Source organism: Citrus sinensis, chromosome 4, assembly GCF_022201045.2.
Source record: "Citrus sinensis cultivar Valencia sweet orange chromosome 4, DVS_A1.0, whole genome shotgun sequence".
NCBI lineage: Eukaryota > Viridiplantae > Streptophyta > Magnoliopsida > Sapindales > Rutaceae > Citrus > Citrus sinensis.
In genome coordinates this window covers 19,578,416-19,600,438 of record NC_068559.1, presented here as the reverse complement: position 1 = coordinate 19,600,438, position 22,023 = coordinate 19,578,416, and the positions used below count along the sequence as shown (strand labels likewise).

Sequence of the window (22,023 nt, the reverse complement as noted above, 5' to 3'; positions counted from 1 at the left end):
GCTTCGATCTTTGTCTCACGGCTTTGCGTGAATATGAAATTGTGTTCCATGGAGCCGTTGTGGGAGCGGCAATTTTAGATTTCTTTGCGACGGGTTTCTTTTTTGATGACTTGGAAGTAGATGCTTTCCTCTTTGGCATTGTTACAATAATTGCACTCACGGATTTCTATTTACCCGGCTGGAATACAGGGCGTAGGCTGGTTGCGTTGCGTTACTGCTCGACTAGAGCTTGTTGCGCGGCTTGGGGCTGGTTGCGCACTGCTGGTTGCGTGCGGGATGCTGGTGCTGTGCGATAGTGATGGCTGAGGCTTGCTGTGTTGCGCGCGGCTACTTTTGCAGGGCTGTGTTGCGCGCGAGAGCTGGTTCGCGCTGTTGGTTTGCTGCTGCTCGGCTACGTTGCACACTGGTGCTGCTGCTCGGCTAGATTGATTTGCGCTGCGCGCGCGGGCTGGAGCTGAGGATCTGCGTTGCGGGGCGCGCGGCTACTGCTGCTGCGTGGGATGTGTTGCGCGCATGGTTGCTGCTGCTGCTGCGTGGTGGTGATGGCTTCGCGCTGCGCGCGCGGGCTGGGGCTAGTTGCGCACTCGTCTGCTGCTGCTGGTTGCGCGGTGAAGGCTGGAGCTGAGGCGCGCTGTTGGAAAACGATAATCAACAGTAATTTTTGAATTAGGGATTTGTGAACAGTGATTTTTTTTTCGTTTTTTTTTCAAATAAAAAAATATATATATAAAAGAAAGAAAAGAAAGGAAACAAAATTTTTTTTTTCGTTTTTTTTAATTTTCAAATAAATAAATAAATAATTTTTTTTATGATGAACCACTTTGAGACACAAAAAAAAAAATTTCAGAAGTACTTTTCTAATAAGCACGTGGGCACGCCTTAAAACCATTTCACGTTAAAAATCACAGAAGTACTTATTAGTTAAGACGTGGGCGCGCTTTATCAAAAATTTTCTTCTGACCAAAATAAGCAAACACATTTTTTTTAAAAAAAAATCTGAATCAAAATTAAAAGAAGATATAACAAAAACCAAAATAAATAAATCATTTGGGTTGCCTCCCAAAAAGCGCCTTTGTTTTATGTCTTTGGCTAGACACATTTATGCATCAATCTCCATAATTGGGACTCTCAAGAGCCACATCCTCCACAATATTCACCGAAAAACCTTCATAAAAAGGTTTTAAGCGATGACCATTAACCTTAAAAACTTTGTTAGAGGTCGGACTCCGAATCTCAACTGCACCATGAGGAAAAATATTAGTAACAATAAAAGGTCTAACCCAACAAGAACGTAATTTACCCGGAAAAAGTTTAAGCTTAGAATGAAAAAGAAGAATTTTTTGACCAACAGAGAACTCCTTTCTCAAAATCATTGTATCATGAAATATCTTCGTCTTTTCCTTGTAAAAAACTTCCTGCGCTATAGGGTTAATAACATCCACAGAAAATACCGAATGTTCATCACTAGGATATTTCATGGCATCATTCATATTGAATTCTATAACCTCTCCATCAAACTCCATAGTGAGAGTCCCTTTATGTACATCCATTTTAGTCCTAGCAGTCTTAAGAAAAGGTCTTCCTAGCAAAATTGGGACAGAATTAGAAGAGTTATCATCTTCCATATCAAGTACATAAAAATCAGCAGGAAAAACCAACTCATTAACTTATACTAAGACATCTTCTAATACCCCATCAGGATATGCATTAGACCTATTAGCTAGTTGAATTATCACGCAAGTTTCTTTTAATGGACCAATATTCAAAGATGAATAAATGGAACGAGGCATGACATTAATAGAAGCTCCTAGATCTAACAAAGCCTTTTCAATTCTAACACCACCAATTTTACAAGGGACAGTAAATATACCTGGATCCTTGCACTTAGGAGGTAGTTTCTTTTGGAGAACTGCTGAAACATTCTCCCCCATATGAACTTTTTCATCTCCTCTTAATTTTCTCTTGGAGGTGCACAGTTCCTTAAGGACTTTAGCATATCGAGGTATTTGTTTTATAGCATCTAATAAAGGAATATTTACCTCAACCTTGCGAAATGTCTCAAGGATGTCTTTCTCTTGTTCCTCCTTCTTGGATTTTGCAAACCGGCTGGGAAAAGGAGGAGGTATCACAATAAGCAGGGGTTTCGCTCTGGTGGGTTCCGCATCTTGAGATTTAGGCATCAATTCATTCTTCTCAAGCTCATCTTCTACATGCTTTGTCACTTTCTTACTAGGCTCTTGCAACTCCTTCCCACTTCTAAGGATGACAGCACTAACGTTTTGCTTTGGATTCACCTCAGATTGTGAAGGCAATCTCCCTAATACTTGAGACTCCAGACGGCTCACTGTAGTCGCCAATTGACTCATTTGGTTCTCTAAATTCTGAATGCTTGCTGTAGTTGCCTGCTGAAATTGTTGAGTGTTAGTCGCAAGTGATTTAACAATTTCTTCAAGAGATATACCTGACTTGGAGTTTGACTGTGGAGGTGCTGGTTGTCTTGGTGGATACTATTGTGGGAATCCTGACGGCCTAACTCCATAGCTGAAGTTGGGATGATCCTTCCACCCCGGATTGTATGTTTGTGCATAAGGATCATACCTCCTCTGAGGCATGCCTGGAAATCCTCCAACTGCATTGGCTTGTTCAACGAGTTCTTCTTGAAGTGTAGGACACATATCAGTTGAATGACCCATATTGTAACAAATGCCACAAGTCTTCACCTGTTGCACATTACCTACAACAAATTTTTCCACAAGAGAAGTAAGTTTATCTAAACGTTTTTCAACAGAAGAAATATTTATCTCATTCACCGTTCTTGAAGTGGCATCTTGTCTGCTGCCAAATTGTTGTGCATTGGCAGCCATATTTGAGATCAACTCCCTTGCTTGAGTAGGGGTCTTGTTCACCACCACGCCTCCACTAGCAGCATCTATCATACTCCTATCCATCAATAATAGTCCTTCGTAAAAATATTGAATAAGAAGTTAATCAGAAATCTGATGCTGAGGACAGCTAGCACACAATTGTTTGAATCGCTCCTAATACTCATACAAAGTCTCCCCAGAAAGTTGTCTGATCCCACAAATGTCTTTTCTGATGTTAGCAGCTCTTGAAGCAGGAAAGTACTTCTCGAGGAACTGCTTCTTTAAATCATTCCACGTTGTAATCGATCCAGGAGGCAAGTAGTACAACCAATCTTTAGCTAGCCCATCTACAGAGAACGGAAAAGCACGCAGTTTAATATGCTCTTCAGTCACGCCTTGTGGCCTCATACTTGAGCACACAACATGAAACTCCTTGAGATGTTTATGAGGATCTTCATCTGCAAAACCATGAAACTTGGGTAATAAATGAATAAGACCAGACTTTAATTCAAAATTTACCTCCAAGTCTACATCTTGAATGCAGAGTGGTTGTTGATTCAAGTCTGGTTCAGCTAACTCTCTAAGAGTTCTTTCTACAGGTGCAGGTCTATCCATCACTTGTTCTTCTGAATCGCTAGATGATTCGACTAAATCAGGCACTGTATCTGTTTCAAAAAGCAAAGACGACGAGGATCATTGCTTAGCTCGCTTCGTCTGCTGTCTCAGCTGGCGAGCTGTCTTCTCAATTTCAGGATCAAACGAAAGTGTACTTGTACGAGAAGAACGAACCATACACCAAGTAAAATGTAAAAGGATTAAATAAATGACACCAATCCCCGGCAACGGCGCCAAAATTTGATGGGTGTCGAAGCCAACAAAAATAAATTCCTACTCTAAATAAATTGTGTATAGTGATTGAGCAGGGTCGTGTCCACAGAGATCGGTAATTATTTAAATCCTTTTGAAACGTAAAACGTAAAATGGGGGAATTGTTGACAATAATAAAAATTAAATTGAAATAACAAGAATGCAAATTAAAGTTGTAATTCAAATTGGAGAAAGCTCTGGTTGAAGGAATTAACTCAGCTTGATTCGACTACTGATCATTGATTCAAATATAGATTATTATTACTTATGAATAGACCGGTTATAGCTATTGAGACCCTCTAATAGCCAATCTCTCCTTAACTAGTCGATAACCAAGGTACGACCGTTGGTTATTTCCCTAATCAATTGACAACCCTAGATACGATCATAAGATTTAATCAATTGACAGCCTGAAAAACCAGAGAGACCCAAATCCTAATCAACACATATGATGATTCATTTAAATTAGATTGTTTATTCTCACAACACAACTCTCTGCTATGTTATTTGTCACAAACATTAAATTCTTCATACGATGAATCCTTTAATTGACAATAGATTAAGTTGATAATTAAATAGTGGTCAATTACCTAATTAACAAACATAATCATGAAAATAATTCAGAGAATAAACAAATACCCAAAAAGCAATAAAACAATTAAAGCACAAGAAAGATCTCACAGTAGTGATGAATCAAAGCTTCATTATCCTTCAACCAGAAAAATAGGTTTAGTTCTTCATAGAGAGAAGAGAAAAATTAAGATCTAGGGTTTCTTTCTTTTCTCCAATCCAAAATCCTCCCTTTTTCACAATAGATTCCTCCCTTAAATACTCTCTCTCTCTTCTCTTTTAGAATTCTATTTAAAATAAAATACTAATATCTGAAATATTAAATTCGTAATTACAAAAATAACCAAAAATACAAAACACGTTAAACTAAAAACTGTAGGTCCGCAGTTGACAGCACGCGCCCACGCCTTATCAACAAAGTTCTTCTGACGCTCATAATTTCTCCAAGAGAACAATCCTTCTTAAACATCATCTTTTAGCTCAATTTTATCATCAATCAATAGAATTGCACCTACAAAAGTAAAACACAAGTAAAACATTATTATTAAGTACAAAACATCGATATTAAGGGAAGTAAACAATGCAAAATTAGTGCATAAATTGCACTCTAACACACATATATATTATATAATTTTTCTATTTGAAAATAGCATCTTTCATTGGAAAATAGAAACAAAAACGAGGAAACAACGTACTTATTATCCCGTGGTCTGCTCTCTTTTACATGTGAGTGCAAACACATTGGACAAGTAAAGATCACTTATTTGACTTCTCATACGTTTCAAGTATTCTAGACACGTAAAGAATCATTTGACTTTTCATAAACATCAAGTATTTTTTAATATTCTTTCTAGAGAATAATGATTTTGTGGCTGACATTTTATAGTGAGCTATAGTAGCATATAATTTTGTCTAATTAATTTATTACTTAAAATATTATTTTTGTCACAAAATTTTATCATGTATTTATATACTCACTATATAATAGACACTAATACTCACAAAAATCACCGTATAAAACGCACTTACATTCACAAGACATCTTCCTTGTAAAAAAACTAAACAATGCTTTGATGTCTGGCTGCTATCTCTGCACGTCCACACACATGAAATTTCATGCTCGAACACCCGGCTAGCTTGCACTGTTACAAACCGCATGCCATCCTTTCAAGAGAGAAGAATTGACGGATAATTTGAAAAAGACTTTCTGATTCATTTCTACCACTTAAACGCCCCAGAGCACACGTTTCCCCAGAACAACGTTTCATGGGCTCCTCTAACCGCCCCCGAAGACACGTTTTGTGGGCTACGCTAAACGCCCCCGAAGACACGCTTTATGGGCTACGGTAAACGGCCCCTAAGACACGTTTTGTGGGCTCCGCCGCTTAAATTTCCACAAAAATATTTATGACTTATGAACGAGTAGTTTATTCATTGTCTCCTCTTTCATTAACTTCGGCAACCTTCGATGCCCTCAGTTAATATGCGAACAACTCAGGGACCAATAGTCTAATGACTGATATTATTGTAACTTTGCATAATTTGTATGATTAATAAATTAATGATGACTGATCACATGCACGCCACAACACATGTTCAACCAACTAAATATTAACACGCATTCCATCGCGCATTATAAAGTATAAACTACTCGATGGCGCATATGTGATCACAATTCTAAATGATCTCAAATTTTAGATTTTTTTTTTTAATAAGGAAAAAGCAAATATCTTGTGATTCTTATTTAGGATAGACTTTTGGTGACGAGCTAATGGACCGGCTTAAAGCAACGGGTCGCCATAAAATTATTGTACCTTTTAACTTCCTTTTTGATAGCAGCATCTTACAAATCTATTATAAATACTCGGTAGCACTCATGAGTGTTCTTGCATTTCCAACAATCCAAGAACACACTTACAATCTAAAGACTCTAATGGAAAGAATTCCTTCCCTGATCAGCATGATGATCAGACTTCTCTTTATCCATTGTTTAATTCATTCCTTAATTATTGCAGCATCAGCCAACACTAGTATTGACATAGACCAAGATGCGCTTCTTGCCCTGAAAGATCATATAACTTATGATCCAACCAATTTCTTTGCCAAAAATTGGCTCACAAATAGCACTATGGTCTGTAATTGGACGGGCGTCACCTGTGATATCAATCAACGTAGAGTCACAGCTCTGAATATTTCTTACTTAAGTCTTACAGGCAACATTCCTCGTCAACTTGGCAATCTATCTTCTCTGGAAATACTTGATCTTAACTTTAACCGACTTTCGGGTACCATTCACTCCATCTTCAGTATAAGCATTGAATTACTTAAAGAGTTAATTGTGCTTGTGATACTCTTCTTCAGATAATTTTTTTTTATATTTTAAAAATGGTAAGATCTGAGTGATAAAATTAATTGTTTATGTATATGTTTCTTAATTTGCAGGAGAAATTCCATGGGAGTTAGGGAATCTTGCAAAATTGGAGAAGTTATTGCTACATAATAATTTCTTGACTGGAACCATTCCTTTTTCTATCTTCAAACTTTCTTCTCTCCTGGATTTGAAATTGTCAGATAATAACCTAACAGGTAACTTCTCTAACGGGACGTGCATATGTGACATCTTCCTCTTCTTAAAAGATTTTACACCTTTCTACCACTATCCAATATTATCTGCTATTTATGTCGTAAAATCTGTGAGATTATGCAAATTTTTTAAACAATAATGTTAAGATTCCCATATTTAAATCCTAATACTATGTGCAGGGGCGGAGACAGCATAGTGATTCACTGGGGGCTTTAGAAAAAATCATAGTGATACACTGGGGGCTTTAGAAAAAATTATAGGCTTGATTATAAATTAGTGAGGGCTTTAGAAAAAATTATTGAGAATTTTAAGAAAACTAAATTAATTATTAAAAAAAAAAATTTCCAGTAGGGGCTTAAGTCCCCACTGGTCCTAAGGTGAATCCGCCCCTAACTATGTGTCTATCATACATTAGATGATATGTGTCTGTCATACATTAGATGATATATTTTTTAGTTTATAAATTTATTTAATCAGTATCCATTGAATGGATGGTACAGCATATGACCAAAAAAAAAAAAAAAAAATTGAAAACACTTGGAAATTTTGTATGTTATTCCGTAGAAAAGTTAACTAATAAATAATTTCTTAACAGGCACCATTCCTTCTCATAACCTTGGAAATCTATCTTCACTGCAACTACTTGATCTCAGTGATAACCAGCTCTCCGGTTCTATCCCTTCTTTCATCTTCAAGATTTCTTCTTTACAGGCTCTTCATTTCGGCAACAATAGATTATCTGGTGAACTTCCCGCAAATATTTGCGATAATCTTCCATTTCTAAATTTCTTTTCTGTGTACAAGAACATGTTTTATGGCGGAATATCGTCCACTCTTTCAAATTGCAAGCATTTGAGAATCTTAGATTTGTCGTTCAATGATTTATGGGGAGACATACCAAAAGAAATCGGTAACCTGACCAAGCTTAAGGAGTTATTTCTTGACTTTAACATACTCCAAGGTGCGCATGATCTTAGTTTATTATATATTTATATTAATTTTTTATCATCACTTGCATGGTATTTTACCTTAACCAATGACGCCCAATCTTAGAGTAAGGTCAGTAGGAAAATTAGAATTCGTTGAGTCGCTCAAAAATTAAATTAATTATTGTTTAAGGATTTCTATTGAAAAACTTGAAATAAATGTTGAGAATTTGGAATTAATCTCCTTGCTAGTAATTTAGAGGATAAATGTGAAAAATATGTTAAAACAAATTTCTTTAAGGATAACATAGCGTACACTGGAGTTGATAAATAGTTGTTGGGTGTAATTGGAAATAATAGTTGAAAATATGGATGGCAAAACGGGCGAGTTTGGGGTGGGGATCATGATTCTGGCTGTATCCTCAAACTTGTAGTGATCCTCGAACCTGCCTCGTACCCGAAATTTATTATTTTGGGATGAATTGGAGATATTCCTAAAAATCTCCAAAGGGGGCAGGTGATGAAACGAGGGCCTGATCTCTAATCCTGTGAATATGCAAAATACATAAAAAGAAATTATTTTTAAATGCTTTCCCAACATCCAAACATACAACAAATACATTCCAAAAAACACAAAATCCTCACCCCCCCCCCCCCCCCCCCCCCCCCCCCCAAAAAAAACTAGTAACAGAACATACATTTCTAAGATTCACAATAGTCAAAGAATTATCAAAACAGCCAAAGAATCGCCAAAACTCCACTCAATCATATTTGCAGATGTATTTACATAGTGTGTCTTGCAAAGTTTTGATGTTTTCTTCGCTTCAAAACCAAAAGAAAAATGAAAAAAAGGCAACAAACACAAGATCAAAGCTCATATTTTTATCTTCTTTATCCAATACTGAAGCAAAGATCCAAGCTCCCCAGAGAGATGTGAGTGAACCTGGGCTACGGAGAGATCGGAGAAGAGATCGAATAAAGTTATATAACAAAGAGCGCACTAAAAGATTGCATTGTTTTGACAATTTTTTCGTTTGTTCTTTAGTCTTTTTTTCAAAGAGGTGAGATAATGAGAGCAAAAAGTAGAAATTAAGGTTTGTTCTTTTTTTTTTTTTTTTTAGGTTTTAAACTGTCGATATAAAATCGTGGCAGCTCCCGGACCTCAGTAAATCCCCAAGCCCGACCCAATTTTTTTGCGAGCTTTAGACCTAGTTCCCAACTCAAACCTGATTAGCATTTGGGACCTCTTGGGGACCATAACTGTTAAATTGTATACCGTACGGATGATTTTTTTTTTTTTATCAACAATAGTTTGTTTTTATTTGTTATTTACGTTATTTTTGGATTAACGACTTATGAAATGATAATCTCCAAATTACCTCTAAATTATTGTAAATCTCAACTTACTCTCATTACCAATGAGAAAACAAAAAATTTTCATCAAGCGTCTTAATTTTTTGCTTATCTTTTGAATGATAATGAGAGATAAGTTGAGGTTTAAAGTAGTTTGAAAGTATTTTGAAAATAATCCAAAATCAAATTTTTTATTATCTAAAATAAATTTAAATGTATTTCTTTCAAAATGCAGGTGAGATACCGCATACTGTGGGTAATCTCCATAATTTGGAGTATCTATCGCTTGTTAATAATGAATTAGTTGGTACTGTTCCAGCTACAATCTTCAATGTTTCAACACTCAAATTAATTGAGCTTTCAAATAATACTTTTTTCGGAAGTCTTCCATCAAGCACAGATGTCCAACTTCCAAATCTTGAGGAGCTTTATTTGTGGGGTAATAATTTCAGTGGCACATTACCTAGTTTCATCTTTAATGCTTCTAATCTTTCTAAACTAAGCTTGGGAGATAACTCCTTCTCTGGTTTAATTCCCAACACATTTGGCAACTTAAGAAACCTTAAGCGGCTTCGTTTATATAATAATTATTTGACATCACCCGAGTTGAGCTTTCTATCCTCTTTGTCAAATTGCAAGTATTTAGAAATAATTGCATTATCAGGAAATCCACTAAATGGCATTATTCCGATGTCTGCGGGTAATCTTTCTCATTCTTTAGAAGAACTTTTCATGCCTGATTGCAATGTTAGTGGCAGAATTCCCAAAGAGATCGGCAACTTGGCCAACTTGGTTACTCTTGATTTAGGAGGCAATAAGTTTAATGGATCGATTCCGATTGCTCTCGGAAAATTGCAGAAGCTTCAACTTTTGAATTTGGATGATAATAAATTGGAAGGTTCAATCCCAGATGATATTTGTGGATTGGTTGAACTTTATAAGCTTGCTTTGGGTGATAACAAACTTTCTGGACAAATCCCTGCATGCTTTGGTAATCTAGCTTCTTTAAGGGAACTTTGGTTGGGTCCCAATGAGTTAATTTCTTTCATACCGTCCACTTTTTGGAACATTAAGGACATCATGTATGTTAACTTTTCATCAAATTTTTTGACTGGACCTCTCCCATTAGAGATTGAAAATTTGAAGGCTTTGACTACTTTAGATTTTTCAATGAATAATTTGTCAGGTGTGATCCCAACTACAATTGGAGGCCTAAAAGGTCTCCAATATCTCTTCTTAGGACACAATAGATTGCAAGGCTCAATTCCTGATTCAGTTGGTGATTTAATAAGTTTGAAATCCTTGAATTTGTCTAATAATAATCTCTCTGGGCCTATTCCTACATCTTTAGAGAAACTCTCAGATCTCAAGGAACTAAATCTTTCTTTCAACAAGCTAGAAGGAGAGATTCCTAGGGGTGGACCTTTTGTAAACTTCTCAGCTAAGTCATTTATGGGAAATAATTTATTGTGTGGTTCTCCCAATTTACAAGTCCCACCATGCAGAGCTAGCATCGATCATATATCAAAGAAAAATGCTCTTCTCCTAGGGATTATCTTGCCATTTAGTACTATCTTTGTAATAGTGATCATTTTGTTGATCTCTAGATATCAAACAAGAGGGGAAAATGTGCCAAATGAAGTTAACGTGCCACTTGAAGCAACTTGGAGAAGGTTTTCATATTTAGAACTCTTTCAGGCGACAAATGGATTTAGTGAAAACAATCTAATTGGAAGAGGAAGTTTTGGCTCTGTATACATAGCGAGACTTCAGAATGGGATTGAGGTTGCAGTGAAGACTTTTGACCTACAGCATGAAAGAGCATTTAAGAGTTTTGATACTGAGTGTGAAGTGATGAAAAGTATTCGCCATCGAAACCTTACCAAAATCATCAGTTCTTGTTCAAATGAAGATTTTAAGGCCTTAATATTAGAATACATGCGTAATGGAAGTCTGGAGAAGTGTTTGTATTCAGGAAACTACATTTTGGATATTTTTCAAAGATTAAACATAATGATAGATGTTGCATCAGCTTTGGAATATCTGCACTTTGGTTATTCAGCTCCTGTAATTCACTGTGACTTGAAGCCTAGCAATGTGTTGTTGGACGATAACATGGTTGCTCATTTGAGTGATTTTGGCATCGCAAAACTTTTAATTGGAGAAGATCAATCAATGACTCAAACACAAACACTTGCCACACTAGGCTATATGGCACCAGGTTCGTTTCATTTCATTTATATTTTACTTCTTTTAAACTTCTTATGTCATTCATTTCTTGTGAACTTCATTTGAGCGAATTATTATCAATGGTTTATTTAGAAATGTGCTGTTGTGATATAGAGTATGGAAGAGAAGGACGAGTATCAACAAAAGGGGATGTTTACAGCTTTGGGATTCTATTGATGGAAACATTTACAAGAAGGAAACCAACTGATGAAATTTTTTCTGGAGAAATGACCTTGAAGCATTGGGTCAATGATTTTCTACCCATTTCAATGATGAAAATTATTGATGCAAATCTACTAATTACGGAGGATAAGCATTTTGCTGCCAAGGAGCAATGTGCATCATCTGTTTTCAATTTGGCTATGGAGTGTACTGTTGAATCACCGGATGAAAGAATTACAGCAAAAGAAATTGTTAGGAGACTCTTAAAAATTAGAGACTTCTTACTTAGAAATGTTGAAAGCTGATGTATGAGACAATTAAATTTAAATTGATTTTCTTTTCTTTCTCTAATAATGAGCAGTCTGGTTCTAATAACTCCATGAAAAGTTCGGTTGCTGTCTCCATTCAGGGTTGTAAGTGTTTGAATATGGATTGTCCTGGTTTTGTCTAATGAAGCTGCCCACATAATTGACTGAAGCTGGATTCCTAGGACAATTATCAAATAAGTGTCCCTCTCCACAATAAACACAAGAAACCTCGGCAACTAGGCTGACACTTGCTGGAGCACTGGTCATACCTTTCACCATATTTGTTAATGAGGTTATTTGGGCTGACAATGCTGTCAAAACATCTACGTTATGAACTCTTGCTGTTCCTCTTGCTGCAGCTTGTCTAGTTGATGGCCACTAATAATTGTTGTTAGCAATCCTCTTCAAAATTTCATAAGCCTCATTGTAAGACTTAGATAACAAAGTCCCATTTGCTGAAGCGTCCACCATCAATCTAGTGCTTGGGTTGAGACCATTATAGAAAGTTTCCAACTGTATGCAACAAGGAATACCATGATAAGGATATCTTTTGAGTAACTCCTTAAATCTCTCTCATGCATCACACAAGCTCTCATCTTCAAGTTGATGGAAAGATGTGATCTCATTCCTCAACTTTGCATTCTTGGTTGGCGGGAAGTATTTCATTAAAAATTTGTCAGCCAAATCATTCCATGTAGTGATAGAATCTGGTGGTAAAGAATTTAACCATGCTCTTGCTCGGTCTTTCAAAGAAAACGGGAAAAATCTTAGTCTCAATGCTTCCTACGATGCTCCAGCAATCTTAAAAGCATCACTCACTTCCAAAAATAACTTAAGGTGTAAATGAGGATCTTCGGATGGCAAACCATTAAATTGCTCCACTGTTTGAAGCATCTGAAACATCACGGGTTTGAGTTCAAAATTATCAACTTGAACGTCAGGTCTAACTATTCCCGAATGTATGGCTTGAGGAGTCAACACTGCATAGTCTCGAATGGCTCTATCTCTATCGTTCGCCGTGTGAATAATGTTGTTGTTCCTTGGTTGCCTTTGAACACATTGTCCATTCAGACGTTCATATACATTGACTGGTGGTATCTCCTCTCTACGATTCAAGTTTCTCAAATCTTGCAAATCATCAATTACTATAGCAACTTGTAATTCCCGATGCTTTCTTCTCAATCTCCTTGTAGTTTTTTCAATTTATGGATCAAATTGGAATTCAACAGATTTATATTTGCGCATGCAAGGGTTGCTAGATCACATATGTCAACAAAATAAACAAATCAAAATAAAATTAAAACTTAGCATTGTTAAAACTAATTTCACAAATCATAATGAACAATTAATCCCCGGCAACGAAGCCAAAAACTTGTTGGGTATAAATACTAATGCTATTGGTGTCAATGTGCAAGTGTACACAATAAGTAATAAAGTGATGAGTATTCAAGATCGTTTCCACAGAGATTGATGTCATCAGATTTGCTATAACAATCTTAACAATGCAGATTTTGTGCTAAAATAAAATAAAACAATTAATGAAACTAATATACTAATTAAAATAAAAACGTAATAAATAAAATGCAACAAAGTAAATGATCACATCAATCTCAAGGATAAAATCAATGGGAATATAAAGTAGTTGAGTGAATAAACTCGCCTAATGGTCTTGACTATTTTCTAATGGTTGGCTCGGTTGCTGCAGTATCTGCTATAGCAATGGGCAGAATCTTTATGCATACTTAGTCGTCGCATGTCGGATATCTTATATATATATGTAACCTAACAGTGATAAATTGTTATGCCAACATAAGATATAGCATTACACGCTTAGGTTCTATTTACCCTACAAGGTGAATTCCTATGTCTAGTTCATCACTAATTTTAGATTAAGCATGACCCTTTTGGGATAAGTTAAACTCATTCTAGAAAACCCAATCTAAAACCAAGTATTGCTCTGATATGTTCCACTAAGATAGGCCCTTTTGCGGCTCTCTCATAACTTGTATCATTAAATGGGTGATCAACCAAAATAATGAATAAAAATAAATACTATCAAAACAAACTGCTACAGCAAACATGCAGTAACACATATATTCAGTCAATAAACCATCAAGATTATTTATCACTCAACCACAAATAAATTTAGTTCATGGTTTGCAAAAGAAAAATAAAGAACAAAGTTTCAGCCATGAAACACATCTCCATGAATAAATAGAAAACATGAAAACAAGAGAAGGATAAGAAAGATTGAGCTCCCAATTGATCTCTGTAATTTTTCCTCTTGTGTAGCCTTCAATCTCTCTCTTGAATCTTGTTTTTCTTTTGTTTCTTTGTGTTTTTCTCCTTGAGTGGCGGCTCCCTCCTCTTCCTTATGATGTGTGCTTCTTTTATAGTTGAAAATTAGGGTAAACAGAAGTCTAGGGCGCGCATAAGTCAGATTAGGAAATTACATATCACAATTCTGCAAGTATCCCGCCTAGAATTTTCTTTGTCATTGTTCCAGGATTGCTAGAGTAACGGTTACAGCAATTGCACTGTTCTAAATTTGTTTCAATTCTTTTGTAGCTAAGTTCTTCCTCATTTTTGCAAGCCTATTGCATTAACATTCCTTCCATGAATTATAAGCTTATGGAAACCTACAACTATGCATACAATTTAAACTAAAATGAATATTTATGCAAATGTAACAAAAATGCAATAGAATCACATCATGTACTCTCTAAGTAATATTAATTTAAGTCTAAAAGTGCTATAATAACTCTCATTTCATAGAGTTATCACTAACCTTGAACCATTTAGTGAGAACAGTTAAGCCAAATTTGTTTTGCAAGTCTCTGGAACTTAACGGTTAACTGATAGTGACAAACGGTTAGCCATTTATTTGAAATTCAGCCCAACGGTAACTTGGAACAGTCAAAACAGTTAACCGATAATGATTAATGGCGAACCGTTTTTGTGCAGAAAGTCAATAACAGTTAGTTTTCAGCTCTAATTATAAATAAGCTCAATCCAATTCAAACAAAGATAGATCCAAGAGTTATCATTGAGCTTGCTATTGAGCATAAAACTATTATTGAGCTTTGAACTTTTTTTTGTTTCTTTGATTCACACATTGAGCATTCATTTGTAATCAAACACATTGTCTGAGAGAAAATTCATTAGTAATCTTTATCCTTGAGAGGTTGTAAGTGTTGGGATACACTTGGGTTAAAAGATTGGGGATAATCTCTTGTTGTAAAGGTCCATTGACACCTTGGAAGTCAATTGTAAGCGTTTGAAGCCTTGGAAGGCTTGGATAGTGAAATCTTCAAGCTCGGTGTGCTTGGAGGCATGGACGTAGGCGGGGATTGCCAAACCACGTAAAAATCATTGTGTTCGTTTTTTCTTCCCTTACTCTTTTATTATTATGCTTTGATTGATTTATTATTTTTTATTCTTTTAAGGCATTAGATTAAATTGTTGTGTGGTTTGGTTAGCTTAATTTTTAATAACCCAATTCACCCCTCTCTTGGGTTGCTTAGATAGTATTTCATTTGGTATCAGAGCAAGGTGCTCTTGTGTAGACTTAACCATCTAGAGTTAAAGATCCATAGTAACCCAAATTAGCTCAACCTTCATGGAAGGCCAATCAACCATTAGACCTCCATTTTTTTATAGTAATGACTATCCTTATTGGAAAACTAGGATGAGAGTATTTTTAGAAGCCTTACACTATGAAATTTGAGAAATTGTTATTGATGGTACTTTCATGCCTACTACTAAAAGTGAAGAAGGGGAAGAAATTCGAAAACCTTCTAGTCAATGGAGTGGAATAGAAAAGAAAAAGATGTCCTTAAACTCCAAAGCAATGAATGTTTTATTTTGTGCTATAGATAAGAAAGAATTTCATAGAGTTTCTTGTTGTGAAAGTGCTTATGAATTTGAAAGAAACTTAAAGTTGTATATGAATGAACAAATCAAGTCAAGGAGTGTAAAATTAGTAGATTCACTAGGCAATATGAGATATTTCAAATGGAATCATATGAGTGTGTTCATGATATGTACACTAGATTCACCGATATTGTAAATTCTCTTGAAGCACTAGGAAAGACATTTAGTAATTGTGAAAAAATGAAGAAAATTGTTAGATTATTGCCAAAAGAGTGGAGACCAAAGAGAACAACCATAAAAGAAGTAAAAAATCTTAATACTTTATCTCTTAATAATCTTATTAGTTCACTTATTTCATATGAAGAAGATATAGCTAATGAAAGAATTGATGAAGATAAAAAGAAGAAGAGTTTTGCTTTTAAATCTTCTATAGTTGAAAGTGATGATGATGGAAGTGACTTTGAAGATGAAGGCATTGAAATGATTGCTAGAAAGTTTAGACGGATCTTTAAGAAGCAAATCAAGAGAAGAAACTTTAAAGATCTAATGAGAGAAAACCTTAAGGTGGAGAAAGGGAAAAAAGAGGCAATTGTTTGTTTTAAATGCAAAAAGCGTGGCCATATAAGACCGGAGTGTCCACTTCTCAACAAACTTAAGAAGAAAGCCATGGTGGCTATAGCGATGAAGAATCGAGTGATGAAGAAGATTCGCAAGAAGTGTCAAACCTAGCACTTATGGTAATAGGAGATGATGAACTTGATGAGGTAAATGATCTTCCTACTTATGATGAGTTATATGATGTTTTTAAAGAATTGTATGATAAATTGATGAAAGTTGATAAAAAGAATGCATGTCTTAAAAAGAAAACGATAGAGCTCACAAATGAAAATGAATCTCTAAATGCAAAGAGTAGTTGCCTAGAATTAGAAAATAAAACATTGCATGATAGAGTTGCATTATCAAATGAGAAATCTAGCACTTCGTATAAACATCTAGAATCACATGTAGATGACTTGAAAAATGAAAAAGATGCCTTGCAAAAATACAATGTTTCATTAGATGAAAAGATCAGAGAATTGGAATTAGATAATAAAATGTTACATGATAGGATTGTATCATTTACATGTAAACAAAGTACTTCATATGAGCATGAGAAATCACATGTTGATGAATTAATAAAAGAAAATGAAGTGCTTAAGAAAAAGATTAATAAGTTAAATGAGATTGTCTTAAAATTTACAAATGGACAAAAGATGTTGGATAACTTACTTAATTCACAAAAATGTGTATTTCACAAAGGAGGTATTGTCTATAAGCCAAATTTGAAACAAAAGTATTATAAGAATTACTTTGTGAAGAGTACCTCGATTAATGATCAAATTGTATGTCATTATTGCAATCAAAATGGTCATATGAGTTTTAGATGTCCAATTAAGAGAAATGTGTATTATGGAGCAAAATGTATTTGGATTCTAAAAGGAATCATTGCTAACACTCAAGGACCCAATAGTATTTGGGTACCAAAGGGCACAACGTGAATGTTTTCTTTGTAGGTACCACAATCAAGGATTTGCGGAAAATTCTTTGATAAAAGCTTATGAGGATAATCATTTGATCATGATCTAAGAGAAAATGATGAGTAAGATGATTTAATTGCTTTGGTTACAATTCTTGCCATATTGATTTTGTTGAATAGATCATGATGGATGGATAATAGCTTGAATTTGCGAAAGTGTGCTTGTATGTTTACATGATGGAATTATCATTGTGTATAACATTGAGTGATTTATCATGATGCCTTTGTTTGATTTTGATAATTGTATGAACTTTTGATTTAATCTTTTTAATTGTCTATCATCATGTTCCATGTCATTTATTCATCTTCCTTATTTGTTCATCACTTATGTATGTGTGAATTCATATGTTATTTATTGTATTATATCATCATTCATTAAATTGGCCATATATTTAGGGGGAACACACAATATGATTTTGGATAATATGCATTTTGAATTTATTTTTTTTTGTCCAAAGGGGGAGACAAAGTACTATATTATTTCGATGTTGTCAAAAGAAGGAGAATAATATGCACTTTGAGTATTGTTTTGATGATTGATATGTGATTATGGTGATGATTTTGATGAATTTGAGGTATAATGATGATTTGATTACATGGTTGTTTTATATGATGATTTTATGTTATAAGTTGCTAATTTGGTAATTGATAAAATGATGGTTCTGATCTTTTTATGGTTGATGAATTATGTGATGATTTGTGCATGGAGTTAGTTTGTATGATGATTTATGATATTTTGAAAGTGATATTACTAAACTTGTATTTGAGGTGATGCTTGTTGTTAGGGGGAGATTCTATTGAAATTTCTATCCAGACAACATGGGTAACAAATTTGCTACTCTTATTCTTTTCCTTTAAGTTTTTTTTTTTATGAAGGGGGAGAAGAATACATGTTTTTAAATTTATAAAAATTTGCTATTTTTTTTTGCCAATTAAGTTTTCTTTTTGATGATGAAGGGGGAGAAGAATGCATGTATTTAAATTTGTTATTTTAGTTAATTGGCAAATTGTAAGAGAAGCTTACATTTAGGGAGAGTAATTTGTGGAATCATTCTTTAAATATATGTAAGGTTTGTCATCATAAAAAAAAAAGAGATTATTAGCATATATGCATTCATAATGTTGATTTTGATGATAACAAACAATGTTAAGAATGATTAAGGTTTTAAAAGCTCAAATTATTTTTCATACATTTTAAACAAATCATTATTTTGATAATATAAGGTTTTATACTTAAAGGAAAAATGATTTTATAGAATTGGTTAGTTTTCAAGCTCATGGTCAAATTGAAAAAGTTTTAAAACTATGGAAATGGACTGATTTGTAAAGTTTTATGATGATTTGGGGCATATTATAATTATAGACAGTTTTAGGGTAAAAATATAATTTTAGAAAATAATTTCACTGTAGCAGTCACTATAGCAAATGGCTAACCATTTGTGAAAAACGAAAAACGGATAATTAAAGCAACATTGTTCTGCAAAGGATTGTTAAAATGATGATTATGGAAAATAACGGTGAACCAATAATTTTCAGATTGCTAACCTTGAATCGTTTAGTGAGAATGGTTAAGCCAAATTTGTTTTGCAGGTCTCTGGAAATTAACAGTTAACCAATAGTGACAAACAGTGAGTCGTTTATTTGAAATTCAGCCCAACGGTAACTTGGACCAGTCAAAATGGTTAACCGATAACGATTAATGGCGAACTGTTTTCGTACAAAAAGTCAATAACGAATAGTTTTCAGCTCCAACTATAAATAAATTCAATCAAATTCAAACAAAGATAGATCCAAGAGTTATTATTGAGCTTGCTATTGAGTATAAAACTATTATTGAGCTTTGAACTTGTTTTTGTTTCTTTGATTCACACATTGAGCATTCATTTGTAATCAAATACATTGTGAGAGAGAAAATTCATTTGTAATCTTTATTCTTGAGAGGTTGTAAGTGTTGGGATACACTTGGGTTAAGAGATTGGGGATAATCTTTTATTGTAAAGGTCTATTGACACATTGGAAGTTAATTGTTAACGTTTGAAGCATTGGCAGGTTTGGATAGTGAAATCTTCAAGCTCGGTATGCTTTGAGGCGTGGACGTAGGCAGGGATTGCCGAACCACGTAAAAATCCTTGTGTTCATTTTCTCTTCCCTTACTATTTTATTATTATGCTTGATTGAATTTATTGTTTTTTATTCCATTAAGGCATTAGATTAAATTGTTGTGTGGTTTGCTTAACTTAATTTTTAATAACCCAATTTACCCCCCTCTTGGGTTGCTTAAATAGTATTTCACATCGATCACTTTCACTACTGCGTATAACTTTGCTGAAAGTGTTGAAGATGTCATTATCAATAACTGTAAGTGCATAGGATACCACCAGGTCTTTAGTAAGCCATCCGGGTTTCTTTATCACTCTTTTTAGTCTCCTTATTGCTATGGTATCATTTTCATCTTCTACATCTTCAGTTGTTTCTTCCTGTTGTGGGACATCAATAGAAACAACTTCTTTTTCTACTTTTAAGGTCTCCTCCAAAGTTGAAATCTTTTCTGATATAGAACTAACTGGTACATATGGAGTTGTATCAAAGTCCACCCGCTGCAATGAGACTCATTGGTCTTGTTCTCCACCTGCTGAGAACTTGAAGCCTTCAATATAGAAGCTTCATCAAAATTGACATCTCTGCTATTCACAAACTTTTTATCTTCGAGATCCTAAAGTTTGAAACCTTTAACTTTACCTTTGAATCCCACAAAGATAGCTTATCATTTTTTACATGATAATAAGCTAGACACCCAAACACACGAATGGAATCATAGTTTTGTGCATGCTTTTCAGACCACATTTCCATATGAGTTTTACCCCCAATTACAGCAGAAGACAACCGGTTTATCAAGCGACTTGTGTAACTCACAGCCTCAGCCCAAACTTTTTATCTAAATTAGCATTAGATAACATACACCATACCTTCTCTAGCAAAGTACGATTTATACGCTCAGCCACACCGTTCAGTTGAGAAGTATGTCTCACAGTGAAATGCCTTTTTATACCCTCACTCTGGCATACTTGTAAGAATGGATCAGAAGTATATTGACCCCCATTATCAGAACGCAATACTTTGATCTTTCTGCCAGTTTGAGTTTCCACTAGTTTCTTCCACTTCACGAAAATCTCTAGAACCTCGTCATTTCCTAGCATGGTGTATACCCACACACGTCTAGAGAAATCATCAACAAATGTAACAAAATAATGGCTTCCACCAATTGATACATTTTTTGTTGGTCTCTGACATGACTCAAAAGTGTATTACTCCCAAGCATAAGAGTGTCTAGTTATAATATAACCCGGTGAGTCTGGGGTCGAACCACAAGGAATTTTAAAATCTAGTTGTCAATTTGTTAAACAAAGAAAATTAGTTGTAGGGAAAATAAATTATTTGAAAACAATTTAAAAATATGCTAAGGTTATGGAATCCACTCTCAATATTCAAACTATAATTTTAATACTTTCTCATTTATATTTTATCTCACTTTTACTAGTTAATTATTAATACCTAATGTGCCACACTATATTAATATGTCGACATTATGTCAAAATACCATATAGATCTAAAGAAATTTATAAATTAACATGATATAAAAATAACTAGATAAGAATAAAATAAACTTAAAAACTCATTTGAGAAAATAATAAATTTAATAGTTTGAAACATTGAGCTTCACCATTCACCTCAACTTAATAAAATTAGCCATCATATTGAAAGAAAACACAACAATCTTTTTATTTAATAAACTTTTGAAATATGTTACAAAGAAAATTGATACAGACGGAAACAAAAAAAGAAAATAAAATAAAGAAAGAAAGAAATTCTTCAGTCACACCCTTAGCTGTCACTCTCTCTCAGAACTTGGCTCCTTAGCTTCTCAATTTGTCGGCTTTTATAGGCAACAACTGCCTACTCTTCATTCTTTTTATTCTTATTTAATTTATTATTATATTATTATTTTAATTTTTTATAAATTAAATGAATATTGAGAAGTGTGATGGCCAGGAGGCGTGATGGCCTCCTGACCATCACGAGCAACCAAAACATGGTTGCCTTTTGCTCTTTTGTCCTTTTTTTGTTTTTTTTTAATTTTTGTATTATTACATCTCCTCAATTATGCTCCAGTAGTTCTTCTTTATTCCTGCTTTCAATTCCAATTTCATCTTTATTCTTGAAAAATATTTACAAGATAAAAATTAATATTTTATGAATTAATTTAACATAAAAATATATTTGGGGAGTATTACGAAAATTTAGAAATGATGAGTGCATTAATCGACACAATAAATGCAAAATTAATAATTTTATCCTTATTAAATGTACACTTTTTAATGTTAATCACACTCCCCAACTAGCTTATTGCTAGGCCCTAGTAATTTAAATGATAAAAATTTAGAGAAATTTCAAAACCAAATTGAAAATCTTTTTTTTTTTTATAGAAAAATTGTGTTTACTTCTTTAATCAGATTAATGACAACAATCAAATAAAAATATAAGCATTATCTTCAACCTAAAGAAAATGAAACCCGCACAAAACAGTTAAGTAAAATCATGTAAAATGATCAATTATCAGAGTTACATTAATCAAGCCACTTTTAAGAATGATATATCAGACCCCAAAATCTCAAAATTAAGAGTGACTCTCTCAAAAGAAAATATATCCCAA

General features: G+C 34.2%; 1 protein-coding gene, 1 non-coding gene and 1 pseudogene across 2 annotated transcripts; 2 read left to right on the top strand and 1 right to left on the bottom strand.

The window, feature by feature from the left end:
• Positions 1-6,041: 6,041 nt before the first annotated feature.
• Positions 6,042-13,048, top strand: LOC102609220 (putative leucine-rich repeat receptor-like serine/threonine-protein kinase At2g24130). Its single transcript, XM_006484808.4, has 5 exons — positions 6,042-6,586; positions 6,744-6,887; positions 7,481-7,846; positions 9,400-11,385; positions 11,508-13,048. Exons 1-5 carry the CDS (start codon positions 6,073-6,075, stop codon positions 11,858-11,860), a joined length of 3,363 nt encoding a protein of 1,120 aa, XP_006484871.2. The 5' UTR covers positions 6,042-6,072; the 3' UTR covers positions 11,861-13,048.
• Positions 12,393-12,499, top strand: LOC112499126 (small nucleolar RNA R71). Its single transcript, XR_003066649.1, has one exon. It is a non-coding gene; the product is annotated as a small nucleolar RNA R71 (small nucleolar RNA).
• Positions 12,647-22,023, bottom strand: part of LOC127901873 (uncharacterized) — a 47,440-nt pseudogene continuing 38,063 nt past the window's right edge.

Excerpts from the sequence above, each read along its gene's own strand:
- LOC102609220 (XM_006484808.4), top strand. The coding sequence starts at position 6,073 with ATGGACCGGCTTAAAGCAACGGGTCGCCATAAAATTATTGTACCTTTT. Across the intron at positions 7,847-9,399 it reads TGACTTTAACATACTCCAAG|GTGAGATACCGCATACTGTG; the intron begins GTGCGCATGATC and ends TTCAAAATGCAG. Across the intron at positions 11,386-11,507 it reads ACTAGGCTATATGGCACCAG|AGTATGGAAGAGAAGGACGA; the intron begins GTTCGTTTCATT and ends GTTGTGATATAG.